This window comes from Lathyrus oleraceus, chromosome 4, assembly GCF_024323335.1.
Source record: "Lathyrus oleraceus cultivar Zhongwan6 chromosome 4, CAAS_Psat_ZW6_1.0, whole genome shotgun sequence".
NCBI lineage: Eukaryota > Viridiplantae > Streptophyta > Magnoliopsida > Fabales > Fabaceae > Lathyrus > Lathyrus oleraceus.
Genome location: NC_066582.1, coordinates 449492018 through 449506033, shown reverse-complemented (window position 1 = coordinate 449506033; position 14016 = coordinate 449492018). Strand labels below are relative to the sequence as shown.

Genomic DNA, 14016 nt, shown 5'->3' with positions numbered 1-14016 from the left:
GAATTGGAAACTGTTTCGTCTTCCACCCTGGCGGCCACTGGGCCACTACGCGAGTGCAACTGAGCTTTTCGTGGTTTGTCGACGGCGGATTCTTCGTCCTCTCTGTTCCGTTATGGCTCTTCGTTTTGTTTGTTCATATTTGAGTCTCTCAAAGAACAGAAAAGTATGATTGTATCCCTTCTAACATCCATGCTTTAATTGAAAATAGATTATTCCTTTCAGTTTGAAACAATTAGCTTTCTTATTCCTAACCAATAAAAGTTACACATGTCAATATTCCTATGAGTGGATCTGTTATTTCAAGTTTCATAAAAAAGATAGAGAAAATTTACATTGAAGTTAAAGCTAACAAATTCTTGTATAGTTTCCTCAACTTAAGTTATATAACTTAATTCACTTGTGAATCAAGTTTCATATTTTCATACTACTTTGCTTAAAACATTCATTCTACTGATTTCTTTGTGTGTGCTTTCATGATTTATCTATTGTAAATTACGAACTCACACACTTAATTAATCACATATATTCATTTTAAGTAACAATCAAAGAAAAAAATTTGATAACAAGTACTTACACTCTCTCCTCCTCTCTCACACACACATACACACTTGCTTTATGTAATAATAGATGAAAATTACATAATATTTGAAACAACCAATAGATCAAATTTCAGAGATTATTACAAAAACAATAAAAGATTATTCTGAGACGAAAACCTTCAAATGATTGCTAGATTTGGTGAGTACTAAGATGAAACCCTTCATCCAGTTTGAGTATCACAAGCTTACTTGTTATCTAAATTCAATCTTTTTACCTTAAAATTCAAAAAAAAAACAGAAAACAATAAACATTATTACATTTTATATTAGATCAAGAATAATTGTTTTTGTATATGTATTAACATAAGTTGAGAGGAATAGTGCCTAATAGAAAACTTGCATGTTCTTGCACCAATTTCCAAGTCATATTCACATGATGCTCCTCTGTTAAAGTTGAACCAATAGCACATCTGATAACAAAAGCTCCATCAACCTCACAATGAGTCATGTAAGCCTTACCACAACCATTAACTGAATCTAGCAATTTACGATTCACTTCATTCACCAAATATCCATCATTCATATTTTTTCCAATGTAATAACAACCTTCACTACCATTATCAATGTTAATTGCTGATGGAGAAATCCTAAAGCAAACCAAAGCGAATCTCGTCGGCACAACAATTTCAAACCTCTCATCTTTTCTCACAAGTCCTTCAAATGTTTTAGCCATTTCCACATGATTTCTCAGAAACTTCTTGAGATTCTCGACGCCGTAACTTCGAATAACAATCCATAGTTTGAGTGAATTGAATTTCCTACTCAAGGGTATTTGCCAATCTTTGTAATCAATCACTTCCTTTAAATCAGAATTAATGTTCTGCAAGAATTCAGGATATGTTGATAGTGATTTTCTCAAAACACTGTGATCTTTCACCCAAAGACAACAACATGCTAAGTTAGTCAAAAACCATTTATGAGCATTAAAACTAAAAGAATTTACATCTTCAATTCCATCAATGTAATGTCTGAATTCAGGACAAATACAAGCTGAACCTGCATAAGCAGCATCCACATGAACCCAAATATCATAGTCTTTTGCCACATTACACAATAACTTTATAGGATCAATAGCATTTGTTGCGGTTGTGCCAACCGTTGCACATAAGTAACAAGGAACCAAACCATTTTCAACATCTAAAAGAATGGTAGAAAGAAAAGACTCATGAGACAAAGCAAAAAAATTGGACCCTTTAGTTTTTATGACTCTAAAATTTTGTGCATGAATTCCAACAATTTGAGTTGCTTTTTGAAGTGCACTATGTGTTTGATCAGAACAGTACACAACAAGTTTTCCAATATTTTCTTTTCCAATTTGAGAAAGCTTTTCATCTCTTGCAGCAACTAGTGTACACAAAATAGCCTCACATGTTGTACCTAACAAAACACCACCACCACCACATTCAAAATTTGATGAAAAAATGAAACATTTTGGTAAGTTTAGCATTTTTCCAAGCCAATTCATAACAATAGTTTCAAGCTCAGTTGCAGCTGGTGATGATAACCAATTGAATCCAACAACATTGAATCCATTGCTTAACATTTCACCTACAAACCCTGCTGTGCTACCACTACTAGGGAAATAAGCATAATAGTTTGGACTCATCCAATGTGTGATTCCAGGGATTATATGTTGTTGAACATCTTCAAGTATCGATTCAATGGATTCTGGTTGAAATGGAGGCGACGATGGCAGTTTTTTTGCAAGGTAATTAGGTTCTACTTTGCTTAAAACAGGATATTTTTCAATGTTTTTGTAGTAATCTGTGAGAAAATCAATCATCATGTAGCCTTGTCTTTTGAATTCTTCAAGGTCTAGAGGATTCATAATTCTTGTTGGTTTGGTTTTAGGAGGGTTGGGGTGTGATATGTATTAATTGTATATTTACCTTTATAACATACAATTTGGTTTTAGGAGGGTTGGAGTGTGATATGTATTAATTGTATATTTATCTCTATAACATACAACCCAATTAAGGATTAAGGATGACCAAATGAATGGATTAGATGAATTTAGTTGGATTGTCTATGGGTGGATAAAAATCATCCACTAATACATTGATGTTTTAAATAAACTCAAATTAGTCTGGAGATATATTTTTAACTTAAACACTCTTATTTTGCTAAAGAAAATAATCTAAAAATATATACATATCCTTTTGTGCTTGCAATATTACTCTCTATTGTAGTTAATATTGAAATTGGATTTTGGAATAAATCAATTTAATAATACAAGAATTTTTGCTATACTAAATTTATATATTTATTTCTAATAAACTATTTTGAATCACAATTAAAAAATAATTATAAATAATATATTTTTAATAATTTTGACATAAAAGTGAGAACAATTATAATATATTTTTCTAATATTGTTAAACTTTTTTTCAGAACTATTAAAAAGTTGCCGGTGTATGTACGTACGACTCATACACAAGATAAATGTTTGTTGGTAAGTTTAATATGGTTTTGATATTCTTAATAAAAATCACAGTTTATTATAAACAGCATCCACAAAACAAACATGATTAAAAAATTATTAAAAATAATATTCTTTTAATATCATGAATATGAAAATTAATATATATATATATATATATATATATATATATATATATATATATATATATATATATATATATATATATATATATATATATATATATATATATATATATATATATATATATATATATATATATAAAAGAAAGTTTTTTCACACAACAATTTTATTTGAGCTATTTTCTTAGAAACAAGACACGCTTTTTTTAATTCAACTTGATAGTATATGACAAATGATCAAACAATGACAATCCCTTAAGAATATGACCTTATATTTACTTTAAAGATTATCATCTCCTTTTTTTCCGGCAAAAGAATAAAAAAAAAACCGGAAGCATCCAACAAAAACATTCATTAAATTGGAGAAGACAAATGAAAATTTTGAATTTCAGTTTTTCTAAATTTGAGTTTGAATCTATTTAAAGGTAAACGAGAAATATGAAATGTCAAAGAAATGAGTTTTTTCAGTGTGGCGGAAGAGTTTTTGGTGTAGCGGAACATAGAGTATTTACAAGGTTAACATTTTAACGTTCAAGTCAGTGAAGTTAGATAAATATATCTTAAGGGTGAGAGTGAGATAATATTTGAAATGACGCGTCCTTAAATTTATATATGGTAGACGGTTGAAACTGCTTTTGTCTAGACTAACATGAGACGCGAGGAGTCGTCTGATTAGATTTGATGGCAAAAGATGCACGGGTAGCTAGGATCAAGTGTCTAGTTGTTGTTGAGGTCTTACCTACTCCTTTTTTGTTGAATGGATACTACAAAATGGGCTCATAATTGGACCTTCTTCTTTGGGATTGTGGTTAACCCAGAATAATTATTCGCTAAGTCCTTATTAATATTTGGTGAAGAAATGATTGACGTTATGGAGCCACTCTTTGATGTTGTCATATTCTTCTCAAGCTAGTTGTCGATTCGTGGAAGAGAAAGAGTTTGTTATCTTGGAGTAGGTGACCTCGGGAACACGCATATTAAATGTATGTCTTCTAAGCGCAACGTTTCGCAGAATGAATTTAATGTGTGGATCTAGGTATGACGGTGAAAGTGATCTCTTTACAACACTCGAGTACCTAAGCAAATCGAGGTTTAATCAGGCTCGTTGATGGCATGAACATGCTTTCCTATGTCTTCTAATATTGATCATGTGGTGGTTGATCAAGCAGTAGATGGAGATCCCAAGGTGGACTCTCTCTTTTTTTCCTTCAGTTCTACTATCTATGAGGTTTAGAAAAATTCTAGTCATTCTTTCTAGTTTTGACTCCATCTCTTATTACAATTTCATGGTAGTTACTGTTCTGACGCTTCTCGAGGTGCTCTGGTTGTCATATTCGCATGTGCATCGAGAATGACTCTTCTTCAAAGGTAACAGACAACATCTCTTATTATGCGGCAGTTACACATTAAATAATCTCTACTTAGTCTTTTCTCTACACTAAGATTATTTTAAATAAATGTGAAACTTATAAGAGCAGGGGTGAGAGTAGGAGAGAGGTAATATTCATAATTCTAAGAGCAATGGTGAGTTTGTATAATAAAATATTTTGCCAAAAAAGTAAATATCCTTAGACTTGAATCCACATTATAATCGAATATAAGCTACAACCAAATAATGCTTTTAGGTTTTTTAATGCATTTCAAATTTCAAACTCTTCCTAATGGATGTAAAGAGCGCATTCTTGAACGGTTACAACTAAGAGGAAATGCATGTTTATCGGCCTCTTGGATTTTAAAATTTATCTTCTCCTAATCTATTTATATATATTAAATCCAATGTTTCAAATTATTTTGCGGACACCTAACACTAATTTCTTCAAAAATAATCCACATCATCTCATTAGCTTATGTGTACACCTTCTACTAAACCACCAATCAAAACACTACTATTTGCCAACACCATTATTTGCCAACACCCAATTTTTGACTCTTTCTCTTCCAAACCCCCTATTTCACCTTTCCTAATTCTCTAATACCGCATTACAAATGACAAATTCTTTTTCCCACTCATGCAAATATCTAAAGAAGTGTGGTTGTTCTCTCATTAGATTTTCTTCTTTCTATCATTCGATTTTCTTCTTTCTATCGTTACCGACACATAGATTTTGGAATTCTCCAATTACAGTTCAATTTTCTACTTCCTACCATTACTGGTTCAATTTTTTCCTTCCTACCATTACTGACAAATAGATTTTGGATTATTGTTCTTGCAGAATTCAATTTTGTATTTCCTTAATTACTGTTCGAGTTTCCCCTTCCTACGGTTTCCCATAAATCGATTTGGGATTAAGATTGCAACATTTGGTATGCGGGAAGTTATTCTTGCAAGATTCAATTTTGGATATCTCCGATTACGGTTTAATTTCCCCTTTCCGTAAATTCCAATAGTTGATTATAATTTTCGATTTATTCTTGATAATAATTATTTATATTTATTATCTTTAATAATAAAATTAATTTTATTTGAATTATAAATAATAAATATAGATAATAAAGGCCTATTAGATTATATTCAATAAAAAAAGTAAACATTTTATATTATTATTATGAGAATTAAATTTTACAACTTTAAAAATTAGAGACACAGGAAATATGTACAATGTATTATACATATTAATCATTATCTCTAATATTAATAAATTTACACGGAACAAAAAAAACTTGTTAAAAAAGGATAAATAAAATATTATTTTGAGCTTGATAAAAATTAATTTCATAAATATTATTGAAAATATTAATGTCATAAAAATTAATTCCATCATTAAAAAATGTTATAAAAATTATCTAATGAATAGAATAAATAATTAAATTGTGTATCATTATTATTAAAAATTTAAAAATGCATATGAATAATAAATATATTATTTTATTTCTAAAAATTAATATATATATATATATATATATATATATATATATATATATATATATATATATATATATATATATATATATATATATATATAAAAGTATTTTATTCCAAATATTAATAGTACATAATGAAATATTTTACATAAATAAAATATTTTTATTTATAAATACTTTAATAAAGATGTCTATTAGTATTATTATAAACATTTATATTATTGATAAAATATTTATAATAAACTATGTTTAAAGTTGTTCACAATTAAATTTGATAATAAAAATAATAAATATTTAAATTTTATAATGTTGCTAAAAATTGAAAATTAACATAACACTATAAAATGTTACAAAAATAAAATATTTTCCTTTTATAAATACTTTAATAAAAATGTATTATAAATATTTATACCATTTTTTTACAAATATAAGAAATGAAATAATGACAATAAATAAATTAAACTATTTTTAAATCATAAAAGATAATTGTTACATATAATATTCATTTATTTTTATCATAATTGCATTTAATTAGCCGTTTAAAAACTATAAAAATAGAAAAAACACATGTGTTTCAATCATAAGAAAAATCATAGGAACACATTGTCGTGTAATCGGTTATATTTTTAAATACCTCACCATAACAACAATCATATTCACAAATCTATATTATCAGACAATCAGTAATGAAAAATTTTAATCTTAGATCTTAATACCGATCGTGATGATTGGTTGCTTCGAGTTAGAGTTGTTCGATTGTGGGACGTTATAATCTGAGAAACGATGAAGAACAAACATTCATTGAAATGATTTTGTTAGATGAGAAGGTATTAACTCTGTATCCCAAATATTTTATTTGTTGTTAGAAAAATATATTTTTATATTCTAAATATATAACATTTATATTTTTTCTTTATAAAATTATTAATTTCAATATTTTATTGTTATATTTTTTTCTTCAGGGAACTCCTTTATATGGAACAATAAACAAAGATCTTATACCACAATTTAGAGAATTGATACAAGATAGAAATTTATATACCATAAAAAATATAAAAATAGTTCCGGCAAATGAAACATACAAACCAGTCAAAGGCTTAAAAAATGCATGGTTTTTGCGAACGACTGTTGTAACAAATATTCAAGACTCATAATTTACAATTCCACGCCATTATTTTAAATTTGTTACCATAGAAACAATTTCAGTAAGAGTTTGAGACAACAATGTTCTCTCTGGTAATAATGTTATACACAATTTACTCTACAATAATATAAATCATATTATATAACTATATTCATGTTTGTATTCAGACATAGTTGGAGTGTCTCATGCTCTTGGACATGAAGAACACGTTTACGTACAAGGAAAACCTACAAAAATTATCAGACTTGAATTGAGACTACAAGAGTAAGATTTCAACTACGTGTATTTGCATATTCATATATTCATATATAAATTAAGTATATTAAATTTAAATTAATCTTAACATTTTAATCATAATTTATTCATAGGAATAAAATTGTTAAGGTCGCGTTATGGAAAAAAATAGCTATTGAATTTGAAATTTGATGACAACTCAACAGAAAAAACCACTATTGTTGCAATCACCTCTACAACAGTGAAGATGTTTAGAGGTAAGTATATATTTAAACGTTATAGATATTTTTTCACTCAAAGGATCGCCATTTTTCACAGATAAATTATCATTTGTATTCCACAAATGAATACTCGATCAACTCAACTTCAGCTACCCGGATTTACATCAATCTAGAAAATCCATAATTCCAACACCTAAAAAAATATTGTACCCATCGAATATACTTTATCCGTTAAATGCTAACATTTTTGAATTATCATTTTAAATAACTAAAATTTAAAGTTAGTCTTTCACTATCTCTTTTATTTTGTATAAATTATATAGTCCACAAATGACCAACTATAAATAAAGGAGATTCTAATCACTTAGTTTTCAAATATGTCACCTTAAATGAGGATGACCCAAAATAGAACTACACTACAAAATATAATGGCAATGACATGGGAGTTAGATACACAGGTAAACTATAAATTTTATTTAAATACTCTTTTGTAAATAAAACTCTAAAGTTATTTTACTTACCATTTTTTCTAAACTTTTAAATATAGGAGGTTTTCTTCACAGTTTCAGCAACTATAAATGAAATTGATGATACATTTGTATGTCATTACATTGAATGTGAAAAATGTATAAAGAAACTTAAACAAGAAAACCATGAATTGAAATGTCCTTGGTGTGAAACACCATCAAAGTGTCCAAAACCAAGGTTAGACATTTTCAATCATAAACCATCTTATCAAAAATATTATTAGTAATATAATATAAAAACATGTAATCGCATGTTCAAGATAATGCTAAAAGTCTTTGATGAAACCGCTAAAGCGACTTTAACATTGTTTCATCAAGAGGAACAAAATCTACTCAATACAACAACTCAAATGCTCTTGCAACAACAAGCTAACATGTCTACACCATCAATACTGCAGAATCTCTGTCATCGTACTCTTATTTTTGAAATAAAGTTGTTAGCAAAAAACTTAAAAAAAGACTTGCAAATCTACACAGTATCACGAACTTTTGTACCAACTGATATTGTACAAGAACCAATTCTAAAAACACTTATTAAATAGGTAATTAAATTTGTACTATAATCATACAAATATATTCTAACTTTATGAATACTAACAATATACTTATTACATATAGGAGTCTATATCATCAGTAATGATTCTAAATAAATAAGATCACCAAGAAGATGAAAAAGAAGAAAAAGAAGAAGAAGGAGAAGAAGAAGAAGAAGAAGAAGAAGAAGAAGAAGAAGAAGAAGAAGAAGAAGAAGAAGAAGAAGAAGAAGAAGAAGAATGTGGAAGAGGAAATGATGGTGACAACATCAATGGTAAACCATACAAGAAAAGAAAAAGAAAAACTCGCAGTGCTAAACGAACGCTATCATAACATCATCAGATGATGAAACACATATCAAAGGGAATTCAAAAAATAATAGTACCAACAATGAACTTTAGATATTATCTTCTGACGACGAGTCATTTCTCATATACAAATTAAAGACTCAAAAATCTATTAAAACAAAACAAAGGAACAATAAAGGCTCATCTATGGAAAAAAAACCATAAAAATTGATTCTAATTTTGAAGTCTTCTTTCATGTTTTAACATTTATTTTGATGTCTCGCCTTGCATTTCCATATTTATAAATATATTACTTTTCAATTAAAATTATACTATTTTCTTTTGTTATGCTAATCTTATTATCTATATTAGAATTTTTATAATAAATAATATCTACCATAAATAAAGTTTTATTTTATTTCAACAACTTCTATTTACTATTTGCACGATCTTTTTTACCATCCGCGCATCGCGCGGGTCCTAATCTAGTTATGTATTCAACCTTAAAAAGGATTTATACGGTTTAAAACAAGCCCCTTGAACTTGTAATGATAGTTTGAGCAAGTTTTTGCCTGAAACCCATTTTTAAAAAGGATAGGTTGATAAGACATTTTTCATTAAAAAATATGAGCATGACATTTTACTTGTACAAATATATATTGACGATATTATATTCGGTGCTACTAACGAGTCTCTTTGTAAGAATTTGTCTAATATGATGTAAAGTGAATTTGAAATGTCTATGATGGGGGGACTTCAATATTTTCTCCATTTGTAAATTTATCAATCAAACTAAGGCATCCTCATCAGTCAAACTAAGTATTGTAATGAGTTGTTAAAAAGATTCAAAATGGAAAAAGCAAAACTTATCTCAATTTTGATGAGTACCTCATGCAGTCTAGATAAATATGAGGGAGTAAAATCAATTGAATAAAGTAGATATTAAGGTATGAGTTATTCCCTTTTTACCTTACTACATCTTATTTTGATATTATGTTCTTTGTTTCTATGTGTTCATTCTTTCAAGAAAATTCCGAAGAATCACACCTCACTAGGTTAAAACATTATGAGGTATCGTAATACCCCATATTTCCTTAAATACCCAAATTCCTATTAATTGAGATCAACTGAGTTCTTATGTGCTCTAAAAGTTATCAATTGGGATAAATAGAGTAAATAGTGAGTTCAGGTTGACTTAATTAATATTAATTAGGACTGACCTTTTATTAATTGGGACATTTTGGTAACATTAATAATGGATCAGTAGTAGAACAAATATTACAAGTTTAGTGTCACTTGAGATATTTGTTGCTACTAGTAACCACTTTCTTACCACACATTTCTCATGGCCACTTGCTAATAATCTTTGACTCACTCACCACCACATGTTATTATCATATACCACCTACCATAAAGCCACTTCATTTTCTCAATGTATCAGAAAGGTTAGTGGAGTAAAGAAGAAACTCAAGAGAAGAAGAGAAAACAAGCTAGTGGAGAAGAAGAAGAAAAAGAAGAAGAAGAAGAAGAAAATCTTGGAACCAACACCATCATCTTCATCCTCATCTCATCTTCAACAACTTCTCCTCTTCCATTCTTGAGGTGGGTTCTAGTTAGAAACCCTAGGACTCTAGGAGATTAGGGTTGTAGAATCATAGATAAATCATGAAAATCCATGTTATATGATGAATATTTCTCTTGATGTTGTTGTTTCTATGAACATGTGCTTTGATATGTTCTTCATGATTGTTGTGACTACATGATTTGTTGTGATTGTGGTTAAATGATTGGTTATGGTTATGACCTTGAAATCATTGTGGTTATGAACTTGAAATCCTTGATATATATGTGTATATGAGCATGTAGTATGATGGATTTTGTTGGAAAAGGAAGTGGATGGTTTCTTAGAAATGAAGTAACAGAGGAAATGGTGTTCTGTGAAGTGAAAATGTGGAAATGTGTGAGGACTAATCGATTGGTCCCTGCAACCAATCAATTGCACACCCCTTTTGTTTTGCAGAAAATGTAATTTTAGCAGGACCAATCGATCGACAGTGTATTATAATCGATTACATGAACTTTCTGTTTTGGAATAGTGGAAAATTTTAGTGAGCCAATCGATTGACACTGAGGATCAATCGAGTGATCCTTTGCAAACTTTGAAAAGCAGAAATGTGAGAGGAACCAATCGGTTAGGCTTCCCCCAACCAATCGATTGACTTATGTTAAAAACTTAGAAATCCATTTCTTAAGTGTTTTTAAGTGCATTCTTTCAACCATTAATCATTTGTGATGCTATGCTTGTGTTGAATACATGTTAATGGTGAAGATTACATAATGAAACTAGTGAGTTAACCTAGGATTGGTATTAGGCCATAAGCTAGGTTTATAACTTGGATAACACTAGAAAACGATATTCATTCGTATGACGCTTATGTGGAGGTCATGGTCGAATGGTTGCTATAATTGAGAATGAGACGCATTGTATGGAACATGCCATGTTATTGTTTGTGTATTATGGTGAATGAAGTCACCTGTGATTGATGGATCTTAGTATGATTTGTGGAACCGATCATGTATTCAGAATGTGTGTTTTTCTATGATGGTGCATATCTCTATTTGGTATGCTTAGATGAGTAAGCATTAGGATGTGAGACCGATGATTCGAGCCTCAATTGGGTTTGAGTCCCAACCACGGCGAACATGGGGGAAAGGTGGACACCTAAGTGGGTTAGATTCCCATACGGTGAAAGAGACCCTAAGTGGGTTAGAGTCCCATACGGGTGGCGATCGCTTGAACTGGGGATTAAGCCTCATAGAGGACCTGATATCTGTCGCATCCTGCGAAAAATCAACCGGCGAGCCTAAAAATAAAAACACACAGAGCCGCCACTGCGCGTTATTTATCCCAAGATAGGGAAAGGAAACGCTCAGAGAAACCTGGAAAGACATGGTCTCGCGACCAGAGAGAAAAGGTTCGGGAGTCGGTTACGCAAGGGGAAGGTATTAGCACCCCTCACGTCCTAGGTACTCCTAGGGATCCACGTCCTAGAATAAAGAAAAGGTTGCTAAACATCACACACACACACGGGGAACACAGGTGGGGTTAAGAGGAACGGGCTCGATAAGGTATCGCACCTTATGCCTACATATCTTGTCTGGAACAAGAATCAGAGCCACTGTAGTTCGGCTTACGCACGCCAAACAACACAAAACAACACAAACAAGAAAGAGTGGCAAACATGGAGCCCGACAACCACTGGATGGAATTACGTCGGCATCCGAACCAAAACACACTCAAAAGGGCAAACGTGGAGCCCGACAGCCAATCACTGGGCTTACGTCGGCATCCGAACCCGAAACACCAAACAGCACAGTCAGATAACAAGTAAACGCACGCAAAAAAGAAAAAGGTTGCCCGGAGAGGTCTCGCACGACCCCCTGCCTACATACCTCGTCTGGCACGAGGATCAGGGCGATGTAGTTCCCCTGAAAGGGAAGAAATTGCTAACCAGAAACCGGGGAAAGACACGCGACTAGGGAGCTGAGACTCGAGCCTAATGTTGTCATGCATCGTTTACCCTAAGTTCGGTTTTCTATCCTACTTGCATAAGCAAACTAACCTAACCAGGAAAGAAGCTAGCACACAAGCATACAATCATATATCATCAAATGAGAACAGGTATCTCAAACAAGCATGTCAATCAGATATCCACATAACACGCACTATAGCCAAACAAGGGGGCTCAATCAATCAGGTTTGACTGCCTAAGCAATCGTCTGTACAGGCTGTGTTTGCTCTTAACCTTGCCATTACGAGGCTAAGGTGAAGCAGATGATGGGATGAAGTGAGGATCAGACCTCACAGCTCTTATCCCTAACCAGGGAGAGCTTCTGACAAATGAGCATGGGTCCAGAATAGGGGAACCCTTCTATACTCGATGACTCTGACACAACAGATCTTGGGCTTTTGATCTCAATGCTACAACCATGTAATGGGAGCAAGGAGAAGACTCACTGAATAGTGGGGGACAGGTTGCTTGTCCCTACCTTCCACCAATTGCCTTACTTGAAGGACTTTCCCTGCTTGGGCTTAAAAATAAACATACACAATCATTGCCTCTTAAGGAGGACTTCAGACAATTTGCCCGGCCCGGTAACAGCCGGGTCTCCAGACTACATGAAGTAAGAAGGGTATACCTCAAATGCAAGTTGCTTAAGCAAAGCAAAGCAATAGTTCACAAGGAACTGAGCAACTAAAGTACCTGGAAACAATCAAACTCAGTCAGTATTCAGACAGACAAACTATACAGTAAACAATCAAACAGTTTAAACAATACAACACAAAGAAAGCTCAAGGCTTAAGCCCAAGCTTCAACACCTGCAAAACAATGTTATGTTAGTGTACAAACATCCACAACATCAATTAAAATGGATTTGTATCATTCTCCATGTACATTGCTTTTTTGATCCTGAAAAATCAAGCAAATATTAGCAACTAGACCACTAGGCCAAGCCTAGGGTCCAAAAGCAAGAAAAAAGTTAAAACAGCAAGGTATCCACCATCCAACATCAAATTAACATCAAACAAGAGCAAACATCATTGGTCTCATGTTTATATCATCCATCATGCTCAATTCATGCACAAAACAATCCATATGAGGTCAAATGAACCACCAAGCATACAAACAGAAGTATTGCATTCAAATCCCTATCAAAATAAATCCAAAAATTCTCAAATTAAATACACCTAAACAGGGGATAATCAAGGTCTACCATGTCAAATTTGAGCTCAATTGGGCAAATGGAACCATGTCAATGAAAATCATCAAAAACAGACACAATTTCATGCTTCAATTCACACCATCAATGCATACATCCAATTCAAAAATTCATATCTCATTGAAAACAAAAAAGAAATGGATGAGACCAAAACAGGGAGGTCACACAACGTGTCTAGTTCATGCATATCAAATTTCATGGCCATACAATACAATATGAGGATTTCCCAATCAATCTACCAACATGTATCACATGAGCTTGCAA

General features: G+C 31.5%; 1 protein-coding gene across 1 annotated transcript; it reads right to left on the bottom strand.

Annotated features, from left to right (window-relative positions):
• Window positions 1-855: 855 nt before the first annotated feature.
• Window positions 856-2533, bottom strand: LOC127076037 (tyrosine decarboxylase 1). Its single transcript, XM_051017589.1, has one exon. The coding sequence runs from the start codon at window positions 2425-2427 to the stop codon at window positions 898-900; it is 1530 nt and encodes a 509-aa protein (XP_050873546.1). The 5' UTR covers window positions 2428-2533; the 3' UTR covers window positions 856-897.
• Between the last annotated feature and the right edge of the window lie 11483 nt (window positions 2534-14016).